This window comes from Salmo salar, chromosome 08 (genome assembly GCF_965601325.2).
Source record: "Salmo salar chromosome 08, fSalSal1, whole genome shotgun sequence".
Lineage (NCBI taxonomy): Eukaryota > Metazoa > Chordata > Actinopteri > Salmoniformes > Salmonidae > Salmo > Salmo salar.
In genome coordinates this window covers 39844704-39860000 of record NC_138298.1, presented here as the reverse complement: position 1 = coordinate 39860000, position 15297 = coordinate 39844704, and the positions used below count along the sequence as shown (strand labels likewise).

The window sequence follows — 15297 nt, the reverse complement described above, 5'->3', positions numbered from 1 at the left end:
GATACCTACTATACTATACTGTACTGCACTCTGAGATACCAACTATACTGTACTGTACTCTGAGATACCAACTATACTGCACTCTGAGATACCAACTATACTGTACTCTGAGATACCAACTATACTATACTCTGAGATACCAACTATACTATACTGTACTGTACTGTACTGTACAATACCAACTATACTATACTTCACTCTGAGATACCAACTATACTATACTGAACTCTGAGATACCAACTATACTGTACTCTGAGATACCAACTGTACTGAACTCTGAGATACCAACTATACTGTACTCTGAGATACCAACTATACTGTACTCTGAGATACCAACTATACTGAACTCTGAGATACCAACTATACTGAACTCTGAGATACCAACTATACTGTACTCTGAGATACCAACTATACTGTACTCTGAGATACCAACTATACTGAACTCTGAGATACCAACTATACTATACTATACTCTGAGATACCAACTATACTGTACTCTGAGATACCAACTATACTGCACTCTGAGATACCAACTATACTATACTGAACTCTGAGATACCAACTATACTGTACTCTGAGATACCAACTATACTGTACTCTGAGATACCAACTATACTGCACTCTGAGATACCAACTATACTATACTGTACTCTGAGATACCAACTATACTGCACTCTGAGATACCAACTATACTGTACTCTGAGATACCAACTATACTATACTCTGAGATACCAACTATACTGTACTGTACTCTGAGATACCAACTATACTGAACTCTGAGATACCAACTGTACTGCACTCTGAGATACCAACTATACTGTACTCTGAGATACCAACTATACTGTACTATACTGTACTCTGAGATACCAACTATACTGCACTCTGAGATACCAACTATACTGTACTCTGAGATACCTACTATACTGTACTGTACTCTGAGATACCAACTATACTGCACTCTGAGATACCAACTATACTGTACTCTGAGATACCTACTATACTGTACTGTACTCTGAGATACCAACTATACTGTACTCTGAGATACCAACTGTACTGCACTCTGAGATACCAACTATACTGCTCTCTGAGATACCAACTATACTGCACTCTGAGATACCAACTATACTGTACTCTGAGATACCTACTATACTGTACTGTACTCTGAGATACCAACTATACTGCACTCTGAGATACCAACTATACTGTACTCTGAGATACCTACTATACTGTACTGTACTCTGAGATACCAACTATACTGCACTCTGAGATACCAACTATACTATACTGAACTCTGAGATACCAACTATACTGTACTCTGAGATACCAACTATACTGTACTCTGAGATACCAACTATACTGCACTCTGAGATACCAACTATACTATACTGTACTCTGAGATACCAACTATACTGCACTCTGAGATACCAACTATACTGTACTCTGAGATACCAACTATACTATACTCTGAGATACCAACTATACTGTACTGTACTCTGAGATACCAACTATACTGAACTCTGAGATACCAACTGTACTGCACTCTGAGATACCAACTATACTGTACTCTGAGATACCAACTATACTGTACTATACTGTACTCTGAGATACCAACTATACTGCACTCTGAGATACCAACTATACTGTACTCTGAGATACCTACTATACTGTACTGTACTCTGAGATACCAACTATACTGCACTCTGAGATACCAACTATACTGTACTCTGAGATACCTACTATACTGTACTGTACTCTGAGATACCAACTATACTGTACTCTGAGATACCAACTGTACTGCACTCTGAGATACCAACTATACTGCTCTCTGAGATACCAACTATACTGCACTCTGAGATACCAACTATACTGAACTCTGAGATACCAACCAACCACAAAATACTGTAGTCATTGGGGGAGAAGAGAGAACAATAGAGAGACAGGGACAATGTACTGCTGGGATGGAACAAAAGCCTGCACACCTCGAATTCTCCAGGACCAGGCTTGGAGGCCACGGACCTGGTGAGCTATGAAAATGGAGATATGGACCAGGGATGGAGGCCACGGACTTGGTGAACTGTCAAAATGGAGATATGTAATTGTTTTGGAATTCTTATTAAATCTAGCTAACTCATTGACACAGTGGATTCCATTCTCAAAAGTAGTGCACTACATAGGGAACGGCGTGCCATTTGGGACACGGACACGTTGTGGTTCCATACTCACAGTATCCACATCTAGTGCCGCCCTCAAACACAAAGCCATTGGGCACGTCGCCATAGCGACGCAGGTCTGACAGCTTCCACTGGCCAATCACGGCCGGTGGGAGGTCCCTAGTGAGGACCAATAGGTTGTTGCACAGGTGCAGGGTGGCAGGACCACTCTCTAGCTTAGTTCCTGGCTGAACTCCTACACTGAACCTGTGGACTGGTTGAGAGAGAGAGGGGAGAGAAAGAGAGGGGGAGGGAGGGAGGGAGGGAGAGAGAGAGAGAGAGGGAGAGAGAGATGGGGAAGAGGGAGAGAGAGAGAGGGAGGGGGAGGGAGGGAGGGAGAGAAAGGGAGAGAGAGAGGGGGAGCGAGAGAGGGGGGAGCGAGAGAGGAAGAGAGGGGAGAGAGAGAGAGAGAGGGGGGGAGGGAGAGAGGGGGAGGGAGGGAGAGAGAGAGAGAGGGGAGCGAGGGGAGAGAGAGAGGAGAGAGAGGGGGGGAGGGAGAGAGGGGGAGGGAGGGAGAGAGAGATTCATTATTATTCAAACCAAGCTAAAGGCGAACAGAGAGATAATGAAGGTAACAGACAGAGCTGACACGGAGGATAAGTCTAGGACAGAATACATACACCTCAGCACATACACACGGCTGGGTGATTGATGCCAGTATTAATGATGATTAAACACTCTCTCTCTGCTGCTGTGATCTGTCATTAATGGGGCTCCGTCCTCTCTCTCTGTCTCTCTCTCTCTCTGTCTCTCTCTCTGCTGGCTGTGATCTGTCATTAATGGGGCTCTGTCCTCTCTCTCTGTCTGTCTCTCTCTCTCTCTGTCTCTCTGCTGGCTGTGATCTGTCATTAATGGGGCTCCGTCCTCTCTCTCTGTCTGTCTCTCTCTCTCTCTCTGCTGGCTGTGATCTGTCATCAATGGGGCTCCGTCCTCTCTCTCTCTCTCTCTCTCTGCTGGCTGTGATCTGTCATCAATGGGGCTCCGTCCTCTCTCTCTCTCTCTCTGTCTGTCTCTCTGTCTCTCTGCTGGCTGTGATCTGTCATCAATGGGGCTCCATCCTCTCTCTCTGTCTGTCTCTCTCTCTCTCTCTCTCTCGGCTGGCTGTGATCTGTCATCAATGGGGCTCCATCTTGGCTTGTGGAAGTATTCACCCCCCTTGGCATTTTTCCTATTTTGTTGCCTTACAACCAAGACATTTAAATGTTTCCCCTTAATCCACTCGAGTGCTGCTTTAGCAGTATGCTTAGGGCCATTGTCCTGCTGGAAGGTGAACCTCCGTCCCAATCTCAAATCTCTGGAAGGCTGAAACAGGTTTCCCTCAAGAATTTCCCTGCATTTAGTGCCATCCATCATTCCTTCAATTCTGACCAGTTTCCCAGTCCTTGCCGATGAAAAACCTCCCCACAGCATGATGCTGCCACCACCATGCTTCACTGTGGGGATGGTGTTCTCAGGGTGATGAGAGGTGTTGGGTTTGCGCCAGACATAGCGTTTTCCTTGATGGCCAAAAAGCAACATTTTAGTCTCATCTGACCAGAGTACCTTCTTCGATATGTTTGGGGAGTCTCCCACATGCCTTTTGACGAACTCTGCTTATTTTTTCTTTATGTAATGGCTTTTTTCTGGCCACTCTTCCATAAAACCCAGCTCTGTGGAGTGTACGGCTTAAAGTGGTCCTATGGACAGATACTCTAATCTCCGCTGTGGAGCTTTGTAGCTCCTTCAGGGTTATCTTTGGTCTCTTTGTTGCAGACTCTGGGGCCTTTCAGAACAGGTGTATATATACACTGAGATCATGTGACAGATCATGTGACACTTAGATTGCACACAGGTGGACTTTATTTAACTAATTATGTGACTTCTGAAGGTAATTGGTTGCACCAGATCTTATTTAGGGGCTTCATAGCAAAGGGGGTGAATACATATGCATGCACCACTTTTCCGTTTTACATTTTTTGAAGTTCTTTTCATTTCACTTCACCAATTTGGACTATTTTGTGTATGTCCATTACATGAAATCCAAATAAAAATCTATTTAAATTACAGGTTGTAATGCAACAAAATAGGAAAAACGCCAAGGGGGATGAATACTTTTGCAAGGCACTGCATGTAGGGAATTTGGGATGCAGGCTGGTTGTCTGTTGATGCCGCTTTTATAAAGACCTCATCACACACAGACACAGACAAACAGGCACAGACATAGAGAAACACACACACACAGACAAACAAACACACACTCACACCATCACATACACATTCAGACTAGGTCATCTGAGGACAGAAGCAAAGGTCTGTTCACTCAGTTCCACAACACTGAACAGCACAGTGGAATGAAACACGTTGTAGAGGACTGACTGACTGGCAGGCTAGCTGGCTAGCTGGCTGGCAGAGAGAGAGAGCGAGGGAGACGAAGACAGATACAGAGAAGCAGAGGAGATAAAGAAAGGAGAAAAACAAGCACAGAGCAGGAGGGAGAGAGAGAGAAAGAATGAAGGTCTGCGAAGAAGGTCTACAGTAGCCTCAGCAGCACTCTGTATGGTAGCACCATGTTGTAGCTGGAGGACAGCTAGCTTCCGTCCTCCTCTGGGTACATTGACTTCAATACAAAACCTAGGTGGCTCATGGTTCTCACCCCCTTCCATAGACTTACACAGTAACTATGACAACTTCCGGAGGACGTCCTCCAACCTATCAGTGCTCTTGCAGCATGAACTGACAGGTTGTCCACCCAATCAAAGGATCAGAGTATGAATCTAGTACTGGAAGCATAAGATACAGCTAGCAAGCAGCTAATCATGGTGAGTGGTTGACTCAAAAAGAGAAAATAGTTGAACAGCTTTGAACAAATTAATTTTTAACAAAATTAAGAAGCAAGAGAGAGAGCGAAACAGCCAGCCAGACAGCCAGACAGACAGACAGACAGACAGACAGACAGACAGACAGACAGACAGACAGACAGACAGACAGACAGACAGAGAGAGCGAGACAGAGAGAGAGAGCTATATTCCGTTTTTAGCTAATGCAGCTGGTTAAGCCTACTGAACAACCTGACACAAACACAGAGGAACGCTATTGATGTTAGCTAGCTGGCTAAGGCTATCCAACACGGAAACTCTTCCAAGTCAAGGTGAGCTTTAGGTTTTAATACATGCATTGCCATGGGGGGCCCGCCGGTGTAACTGCTAAACTGCTTGCTGTACTGCGTGATTGTACACACGGATTGTGGGTTCACTACCGCGTTAGTTCTATGTTGGTTTAACTATAACGTTAATATGGTGACAATGATGTAGACTGTGTAGCGGTTAGCGGTTATGATATGAAGGTTTGGCTTGGAGATGTTTTTGCACCTGGTCACAGACAGCTGTTGTTTTGTGCGCCGAAATCCACAAGCGAAAGGAAAAGGTGAGGAGGAGGAGAGCACGTAGATGCTAGAAGGAATTATACAACGAGCAAAGTGATGATGCTGTACGTGGCTGCTATGGAAGTGAACTGTGTGTGTGGGTGATAACAGGTGTATTCATTCCGTCGATTTTGTTGCAAAAATGTTTTTTTCAAGGGAAGCAAATGGAACGAAACCCGGGACGGACCTACTTGAATTTGTCCAATAGAAAACTCTTGTTTAAGTTGCAAAACGTTTTGAAAAAAAAGGTTTTGCAACTGTTTGGAGAAAAGATTACACCCCAGACCAGCTAGACGCAGGCGGTATTGAATGTGTCACTGTCTGTCACCTTGACTACGATAATTTATCTCTCGACCTGTGTGCACCTACGTTGTAAAACTTTCATTCATAGGCTAGGTTGTAGCAACCTCATGATGGGTACAGGGAACATTCTAGTATCATGTAGTAGCCTAGACCTTTCGCTGTTACATTGAACTGGGTGAATGGAATATGAATGACAGTCATCCAACATGCTGTAATAGAAATAAGGCCAAGCTCATTAAACAAACCAAAAATAATCCTCCCTAATGTTGACGGCACCAACCGCCACTGGTCTAGACTGAGATGTACTTATTAAACCAACTTCTTCACAAACACCAGGGCACACACACACACACACACACACACACACACACACACACACACACACACACACACACACACACACACACACACACACACACACACACACACACACACACACACACACACCAGCCACCCCCCCCCTCCCCTCCACTCAACCTTCTCCCAGGCTGTATCTCAGCCTAGCGTCCCATGCCGTCAGCCCCTCTCTGCTGTCGAAGCCCAGTCCCACTGTGTGTCCCAGACAGAGGATGGTGAGGGTGTAGGTCACCCCGTCGTAGCCTAACCCCGGCTCCACTCCACAGATCCCCTCCAAGGTCATCTGCAGCCGCTCACGACGACCCCTGACCTTATCGGACTTATCCCGGTAGACCAGGAGAGAGAGGCAGTCTGGGTAGAGAGGGAGAAGAGGAGAGATGGTGACCTGGGCACACAAACATAGAATCCATTTGAGAGATAGATGGGAGGGGTTGAGGGTAGCTGAAGGATGGGACTGGATGGTGTTCAGAGATAGATGGGAGGGGTTGAGGGAGCTGAAGGATGGGACTGGATGGTGTTCAGAGATAGATGGGAGGGGTTGAGGGTAGCTGAAGGATGGGACTGGATGGTGTTCAGAGATAGATGGGAGGGGTTGAGGGTAGCTGAAGGATGGGACTGGATGGTGTTCAGAGATAGATGGGAGGGGTTGAGGGGAGCTGAAGGATGGGACTGGGTGGTGTTCAGAGATAGATGGGAGGGGTTGAGGGGAGCTGAAGGATGGGACTAAAAAAAACGAATAACTAATGTAAAATACACTGCGTCTGTTAAATGTATATAGTATGTACAGTATAAACTGGAAGTAGAAGCCTAAGTGATGTTGTTCATTAGTTTACTACAATTAGGGGAGGGGTGGTAGGGTTAGGGGACAATAATAAAGAAGGGAAATATATATATTTAAAATAATATATTTACAACAACAACTAAAATATATGGGGGATTAGAAACTACATTGATAGAAGCCACAATCTATCTGCAATATTAAAGCTGTTCTACCCCCTAAAAACTAATATATATATAAAAAAAGAACCCCTTCTAATATGTAATTCTATGGACAGAACTTTATAGAACTTGATTTGCCCTGGAGAATTAGTCCTGGTTGTATGAGAACAATTCTCAATTAGTCCTGGTTGTATGAGAACAATCCTCAATTAGTCCTGGTTGTATGAGAACAATTCTCAATTAGTCCTGGTTATATGAGAGAAATACTCAATTAGTCCTGGTTATATGAGAACAATACTCAATTAGTCCTGGTTGTATGAGAGCAATTCTCAATTAGTCCTGGTTGTATGAGAACAATTCTCAATTAGTCGTGGTTGTATGAGAACAATTCTCAATTAGTCCTGGTAATATGAGAGAAATACTCAATTTGTCCTGGTTGAATGAGAACAATTCTCAATTAGTCCTGGTTGAATGAGAACAATTCTCAATTAGACCTGGTTGTATGAGAACAATTCTCAATTAGTCCTGGTTATATGAGAGAAATACTCAATTAGTCCTGGTTGTATGAGAACAATTCTCAATTAGTCCTGGTTGAATGAGAACAATTCTCAATTAGTCCTGGTTGTATGAGAACAATTCTCAATTAGTCCTGGTTGTATGAGAACAATTCTCAATTAGTCCTGGTTGAATGAGAACAATTCTCAATTAGTCCTGGTTGAATGAGAACAATTCTCAATTAGTCCTGGTTATATGAGAACAATTCTCAATTACAGCCTGCCTACATACAAGCATGACATACACGTTCAATGGAAATTAGGTCAACTGCCCCTTAGTCCGTTTAAAACCAGATAAGTTGGTTCTATGTGGCATCGATATGAGTCAGAAACATTCATTCCAGTGTCAAAAACTTAGACAAATTCAGGTAGGTCCCTCCACGTTTCGTTCCATTTGCTCCCGTTTGGTTCTTAAAAAGGTCAATGGTTTCCATAATGAATACACCCCTGAATTAGTCCTTGTTTGTTGTGATTGAACGGCAAAGACACCCCCCCCAAAAAAAAAACCACATGAAACCCCACCCAGAAGACAAATCTCATTTGCCTTCAGTCATGATCTTAAGCATTGATGAAGCATTGAAGCATTGATGAAACATTGAAGCATTGATGAAGCATTGAAGAAACATTGATGAAGCATTGAAGCATTGATGAAACATTGATGAAGCATTGAAGCATTGATGAAGCATTGAAGCATTGATGAAGCATTGATGAAAAACTAGGCCGAATCAGGAAGTGCAGCTGTCCTTTAATTGAGTTATAGCTTTTAAAATGTAATGTACAGGCTGTTTATGTTCCTTTAAATTGTCCAATAAATACAATGAATCAACCAACATCGTCTCTCTCTCCGTGGGAAATATAACTCAAACACTGACTAGTCTACTGTAAACGTCCCCCTCTCTCTCCGTGGGAAATATAACTCAAACACTGACTAGTCTACTGTAAACGCCCCCCTCTCTCTCCGTGGGAAATGTAACTCAAACACTGACTAGTCTACTGTAAACAATCTATCAACTGAAATATCACTCTGAAGTATGAACTACTGTAAGTGTGAGCAGTAGCAATTTAAGGTTAAAAAACGTGGAATTGTTTCAAACTTCTCCGCTTGTTCATACGACTAATTGTGCACAGGTGTGTCTAGAGAAGTCCCTCCCCCTTGCTCTGGGTGTATTAGTAAAGTAGGACATGATTGGCCAACATCCTGATGTGATGACCTTCAGGCTAACCAATCAGGGGTGTGCTGTGGTTGGCTTATGATTTTTGAAGGGGTATCAATGATTTATTCATATATTTAAACATACTATAGACACCATAACTTTAATGGATATATTTTAATGTATAGCTTTATGGGTTCTTTATTGGCAACTTTGCAATTGGAACAGATTGTAAATAACATGTTCCTGATAATACAGTCTAACATCCTAATGTAAATTTACATTTTAGTCATTTAGCAGACACTCTTATCCAGAGCGACTTACAGTAATGAATGCATACATTTCATTTCATGCATTTTTTTGTACTGGCCCCCCGTGGGAATCAAACCCACAACCCTGGTGTTGCACACACCATGCTCTACCAACTGAGCCACAGGGAATAATATATATACAGGCCTCTTGTATCTGTCAGCAAAGTGGTTGCTATAGAGATGAGTCTGTACATTGTCAGTCAACCAAATGGTAACTATAGAGATGAGTCTGTATATTGTCAGTCAACAAAGTGGTTGCTATAGAGATGTGTCTGTACATTGTCAGTCAACAAAGCTGTCATAGCAACACTAACACAGCTGAGTGATCCTGGTCCAGCTGCAGACTAACTAACACCATCAATACAGACTTCCTGCAGTCATAGCAACGCTAACACAGCTGAGTGATCCTGGTCCAACTGCAGACTAACTAACACTATCAATACAGACTTCCTGCTGTCATAGCAATGCTAACACAGCTGAGTGATCCTGGTCCAGCTGCAGACTAACTAACACTATCAATACAGACTTCCTGCTGTCATAGCAACGCTAACACAGCTGAGTGATCCTGGTCCAGCTGCAGACTAACTAACACTATCAATACAGACTTCCTGCTGTCATAGCAACACTAACACAGCTGAGTGATCCTGGTACAGCTGCAGACTAACTAACACTATCAATACAGACTTCCTGCTGTCATAGCAACGCTAACACAGCTGAGTGATCCTGGTCCAGCTGCAGGCTAACTAACACTATCAATACAGACTTCCTGCTGTCATAGCAACACTAACACAGCTGAGTGATCCTGGTCCAGCTGCAGGCTAACTAACACCATCAATACAGACTTCCTGCTGTCATAGCAACACTAACACAGATGAGTGATCCTGGTCCAGCTGCAGACTAACTAACACCATCAATACAGACTTCCTGCTGTCATAGCAACACTAACACAGCTGAGTGATCCTGGTCCAGCTGCAGGCTAACTAACACTATCAATACAGACTTCCTGCTGTCATAGCAACGCTAACACAGCTGAGTGATGCTGGTCCAGCTGCAGACTAACTAACACTATCAATACAGACTTCCCGCTGTCATAGCAACACTAACACAGCTGAGTGATCCTGGTCCAGCTGCAGACTAACTAACACTATCAATACAGACTTCCCGCTGTCATAGCAACGCTAACACAGCTGAGTGATCCTGGTCCAGCTGCAGACTAACTAACACTATCAATACAGACTTCCTGCTGTCATAGCAACGCTAACACAGCTGAGTGATCCTGGTCCAGCTGCAGGCTAACTAACACTATCAATACAGACTTCCTGCTGTCATAGCAACACTAATACAGCTGAGTGATCCTGGTCCAGCTGCAGGCTAACTAACACCATCAATACAGACTTCCTGCTGTCATAGCAACACTAACACAGCTGAGTGATCCTGGTCCAGCTGCAGACTAACTAACACCATCAATACAGACTTCCTGCTGTCATAGCAACGCTAACACAGCTGAGTGATCCTGGTCCAACTGCAGACTAACTAACACTATCAATACAGACTTCCTGCTGTCATAGCAACACTAACACAGCTGAGTGATCCTGGTACAGCTGCAGACTAACTAACACTATCAATACAGACTTCCTGCTGTCATAGCAACGCTAACACAGCTGAGTGATCCTGGTCCAGCTGCAGGCTAACTAACACTATCAATACAGACTTCCTGCTGTCATAGCAACACTAACACAGCTGAGTGATCCTGGTCCAGCTGCAGGCTAACTAACACCATCAATACAGACTTCCTGCTGTCATAGCAACACTAACACAGCTGAGTGATCCTGGTCCAGCTGCAGACTAACTAACACCATCAATACAGACTTCCTGCTGTCATAGCAACACTAACACAGCTGAGTGATCCTGGTCCAGCTGCAGGCTAACTAACACTATCAATACAGACTTCCTGCTGTCATAGCAACGCTAACACAGCTGAGTGATCCTGGTCCAGCTGCAGGCTAACTAACACTATCAATACAGACTTCCTGCTGTCATAGCAACGCTAACACAGCTGAGTGATGCTGGTCCAGCTGCAGACTAACTAACACTATCAATACAGACTTCCCGCTGTCATAGCAACACTAACACAGCTGAGTGATCCTGGTCCAGCTGCAGACTAACTAACACTATCAATACAGACTTCCCGCTGTCATAGCAACGCTAACACAGCTGAGTGATCCTGGTCCAGCTGCAGACTAACTAACACTATCAATACAGACTTCCTGCTGTCATAGCAACGCTAACACAGCTGAGTGATCCTGGTCCAGCTGCAGACTAACTAACACTATCAATACAGACTTCCTGCTGTCATAGCAACGCTAACACAGCTGAGTGATCCTGGTCCAGCTGCAGGCTAACTAACACTATCAATACAGACTTCCTGCTGTCATAGCAACGCTAACACAGCTGAGTGATCCTGGTCCAGCTGCAGGCTAACTAACACTATCAATACAGACTTCCTGCTGTCATAGCAACGCTAACACAGCTGAGTGATCCTGGTCCAGCTGCAGACTAACTAACACTATCAATACAGACTTCCTGCTGTCATAGCAACACTAACACAGCTGAGTGATCCTGGTCCAGCTGCAGGCTAACTAACACTATCAATACAGACTTCCTGCTGTCATAGCAACGCTAACACAGCTGAGTGATCCTGGTCCAGCTGCAGACTAACTAACACCATCAATACAGACTTCCTGCTGTCATAGCAACGCTAACACAGCTGAGTGATCCTGGTCCAGCTGCAGACTAACTAACACTATCAATACAGACTTCCTACTGTCATAGCAACGCTAACACAGCTGACTGATCCTGGTCCAGCTGCAGACTAACTATATATATAGATTCCAACAGGCTCAGAGACAGTTTCTATCTACAAGCCATCAGAATGCTGAACACTTGAACTGGACTGATCACCTGCTCTGATTATCCGCACCTTATCACACATCACAACCGCTGCTACCAGACTATTATAGTGCTCAATGTATAAGTAACCGATGTGAAATGGCTAGTTAGTTAGTTAGCGGTGGTGCGCGCTAATAGCGTTTCAATTGGTGACGTCACTCGCTCTGAGACCTGAAGTAGTTGTTCCCCTTGCTCTGCAAGAGCTGCGGCTTTTGTGGCACGATGGGTAACGATGCTTTGTGGGTGTCAGTTGTTGATGTGTGCAGAGGGTCCCTGGTTCGAGCCCAGGTTGGGGCGAAGAGAGGGACGGAAGCTACACTGTTACATATACACTGCCCACCCATCCTCCCTTCCCAATACACATAACACAATGGCACCGACAGAGAGGGCTGCCTCGCTTCTAGTCCTTAGGAAACTCTGCAGTGTTTTTTTAATGTATTATTTCTTACATTGTTAGCCCAGAAAATCTAAAGTGTTATTACATACAGCCGGGAAGAACTATTGGATATTGGAGCGGCATCAACTTACCAGAAACTGCACCTTAACCTATGTCGCTCGGCCATCGCTCATCCATATATTCATATTCATATATTCTTATTCCATCCCTTTACTTAGATGTGTTTTATTTATTAGTTGTGGAATTGTTAAGAATATATGTTTTACATCAGGAGAGAAGTGGCCAATTAGACGCCACCGTGACAGAGAGGGGGGGCTGTCCGAGGGACATAACAGACCAATTAGACGCCACCGTGACAGAGAGGGGGGGCTGTCCGAGGGCCATAACAGACCAATTAGACGCCACCGTGACAGAGAGGGAGGGCTGTCCAAGGGACAAAACAGACCAATTAGACGCCACCGTGACAGAGAGGGAGGGCTGTCCGAGGGACATAACAGACCAATTAGACGCCACCGTGACAGAGAGGGAGGACTGTCCGAGGGACATAACAGACCAATTAGACGCCACCGTGACAGACAGGGAGGACTGTCCGAGGGACATAACAGACCAATTAGACGCCACCGTGACAGAGAGGGAGGACTGTCCGAGGGCCATAACAGACCAATTAGACGCCACCGTGACAGAGAGGGAGGGCTGTCCGAGGGCCATAACAGACCAATTAGACTGGCTGTCCGAGGAACATAACAGACTGGCTGTCCGAGGAACATAACAGACTGGCTGTCCGAGGAACATAACAGACTGGCTGTCCGAGGGACATAACAGACTGGCTGTCCGAGGGACATAACAGACTGGCTGTCCGAGGGACATAACAGACTGGCTGTCCGAGGGACATAACAGACTGGCTGTCCGAGGGACATAACAGACTGGCTGTCCGAGGGACATAACAGACTGGCTGTCCGAGGGACATAACAGACTGGCTGTCCGAGGGACATAACAGACTGGCTGTCCGAGGAACATAACAGACTGGCTGTCCGAGGGACATAACAGACTGGCTGTCCGAGGGACATAACAGACTGGCTGTCCGAGGGACATAACAGACTGGCTGTCCGAGGAACATAACAGACTGGCTGTTCTAGGGACATAACAGACTGGCTGTCTGAGGGACATAACAGACTGGCTGTCTGAGGGACATAACAGACTGGCTGTCCGAGGGACATAACAGACTGGCTGTCCGAGGGACATAACAGACTGGCTGTCCGAGGGACATAACAGACTGGCTGTCCGAGGGACATAACAGACTGGCTGTCCGAGGGACATAACAGACTGGCTGTCCGAGGGACATAACAGACTGGCTGTCCGAGGAACATAACAGACTGGCTGTCCGAGGAACATAACAGACGGGCTGTCCGAGGGACATAACAGACTGGCTGTCCGAGGGACATAACAGACTGGCTGTCTGAGGGACATAACAGCACAGCCCCATCAAGGAAAGAAATATCCAATAAACAGCCGCACTGGCAGCCAATCGGTCTCCTCAAAGGCAGAGGAACACAGGGTCTAGTGGGAACCACTCTTAGAATTAGAATCACTGTGTATTCCAGAACACAAGGCACAAGTTGTTCTAGAACATGTTGAAGTCTTCAGAGACATCAATACAAATATTTACTCTACACAATATACCTTAGTTCCACCGAGAGACAATGCTAAGTCTGAAGAAAGGAAAATTACTAACACAGATCTGTCTCTTCAAGTGTTTCAGTCTGATTCTTTCTTCTCATCACTGCTCTTCAGAGCCATACACACACACACACACACACACACACACACACACACACACACACACACACACACACACACACACACACACACACACACACACACACACACACACACACACACACACACACACACACACACACACACACACACACACACACACCAGTGAAAGCAATTAGTCAGAATGATATGGTATACTTCTTATGTAAGCCTTTGGCTTTAAATACGTAGCATAGGTAGTTAAACTAGCCTGACTTTGTTACTTGGACACAACTAAGTCCTGTAAGTAGTCTAAGCATTGAAATAAATGCTATTTCTGTTAAACCAATATATACAGTCTTCTCAAGGCGTTTGTGTTAAAGACTAACATAAGGGTATAAGTTTTTAAATCCATGTGTTAAGTGTTGCGCGATCCCCCCACACGTGTAACCGTGGTTATGTGATATTTGCACTATGCGCTCCGGTTGGCGTGTCGCCAAATGTCACATTGACAAGTCGCGCTTACTTTTAATTCCTAAAAATCTGATTGGTGAAAGATTACAGTGAAAACATTTAAAAGACTGCTACATTATTTCTAAACGTTGGAGATGTTTTCCATGTAGTATTAGTTAGTTGGTTTCGTAGACCTACCTGCGACCGGGGACGGCTTCCGCAACGTGACCCAACGACTCTTCCACTGCAAAGCAAGTTAAAGCAAATACATCAAACAGTCAAATCCACACGTTATTGTATTAACGTCTAACTTCCCGGGAAACGTTTGAAGATGTGATATAAATGTGATAAGAACCTTTTTGCCATCTCTGAATTTAACTTGTCCCTCCACTACAACTGTATCTGTCATCTTCTGACATAGCTCAGAACAGCTGACTGTGTGTGTGTGTGTGTGTGTGTGTGTGTGTGTGTGTGTGTGTGTGTGTGTGTGTGTGTGTGTGTGTGTGTGTGTGTGTGCG

The 15297-nt window shown here is 44.8% G+C and overlaps 1 protein-coding gene across 1 annotated transcript in view; it reads right to left on the bottom strand.

The window, feature by feature from the left end:
• The window catches only part of LOC106592458 (protein Dok-7), a 66825-nt gene extending 51528 nt beyond the window's left edge, over nt 1–15297 (bottom strand). Inside the window, exons 1-4 of the mRNA XM_082978677.1 lie at nt 15135–15297; nt 14978–15023; nt 6391–6621; nt 2224–2424 (exon numbers count right to left, since the gene is read on the bottom strand). Coding sequence (XP_082834803.1) covers nt 2224–2424; nt 6391–6621; nt 14978–15023; nt 15135–15188 — 532 coding nt within the window. The 5' untranslated portion in view covers nt 15189–15297. The remainder of the gene's footprint in view (nt 1–2223; nt 2425–6390; nt 6622–14977; nt 15024–15134) is intronic.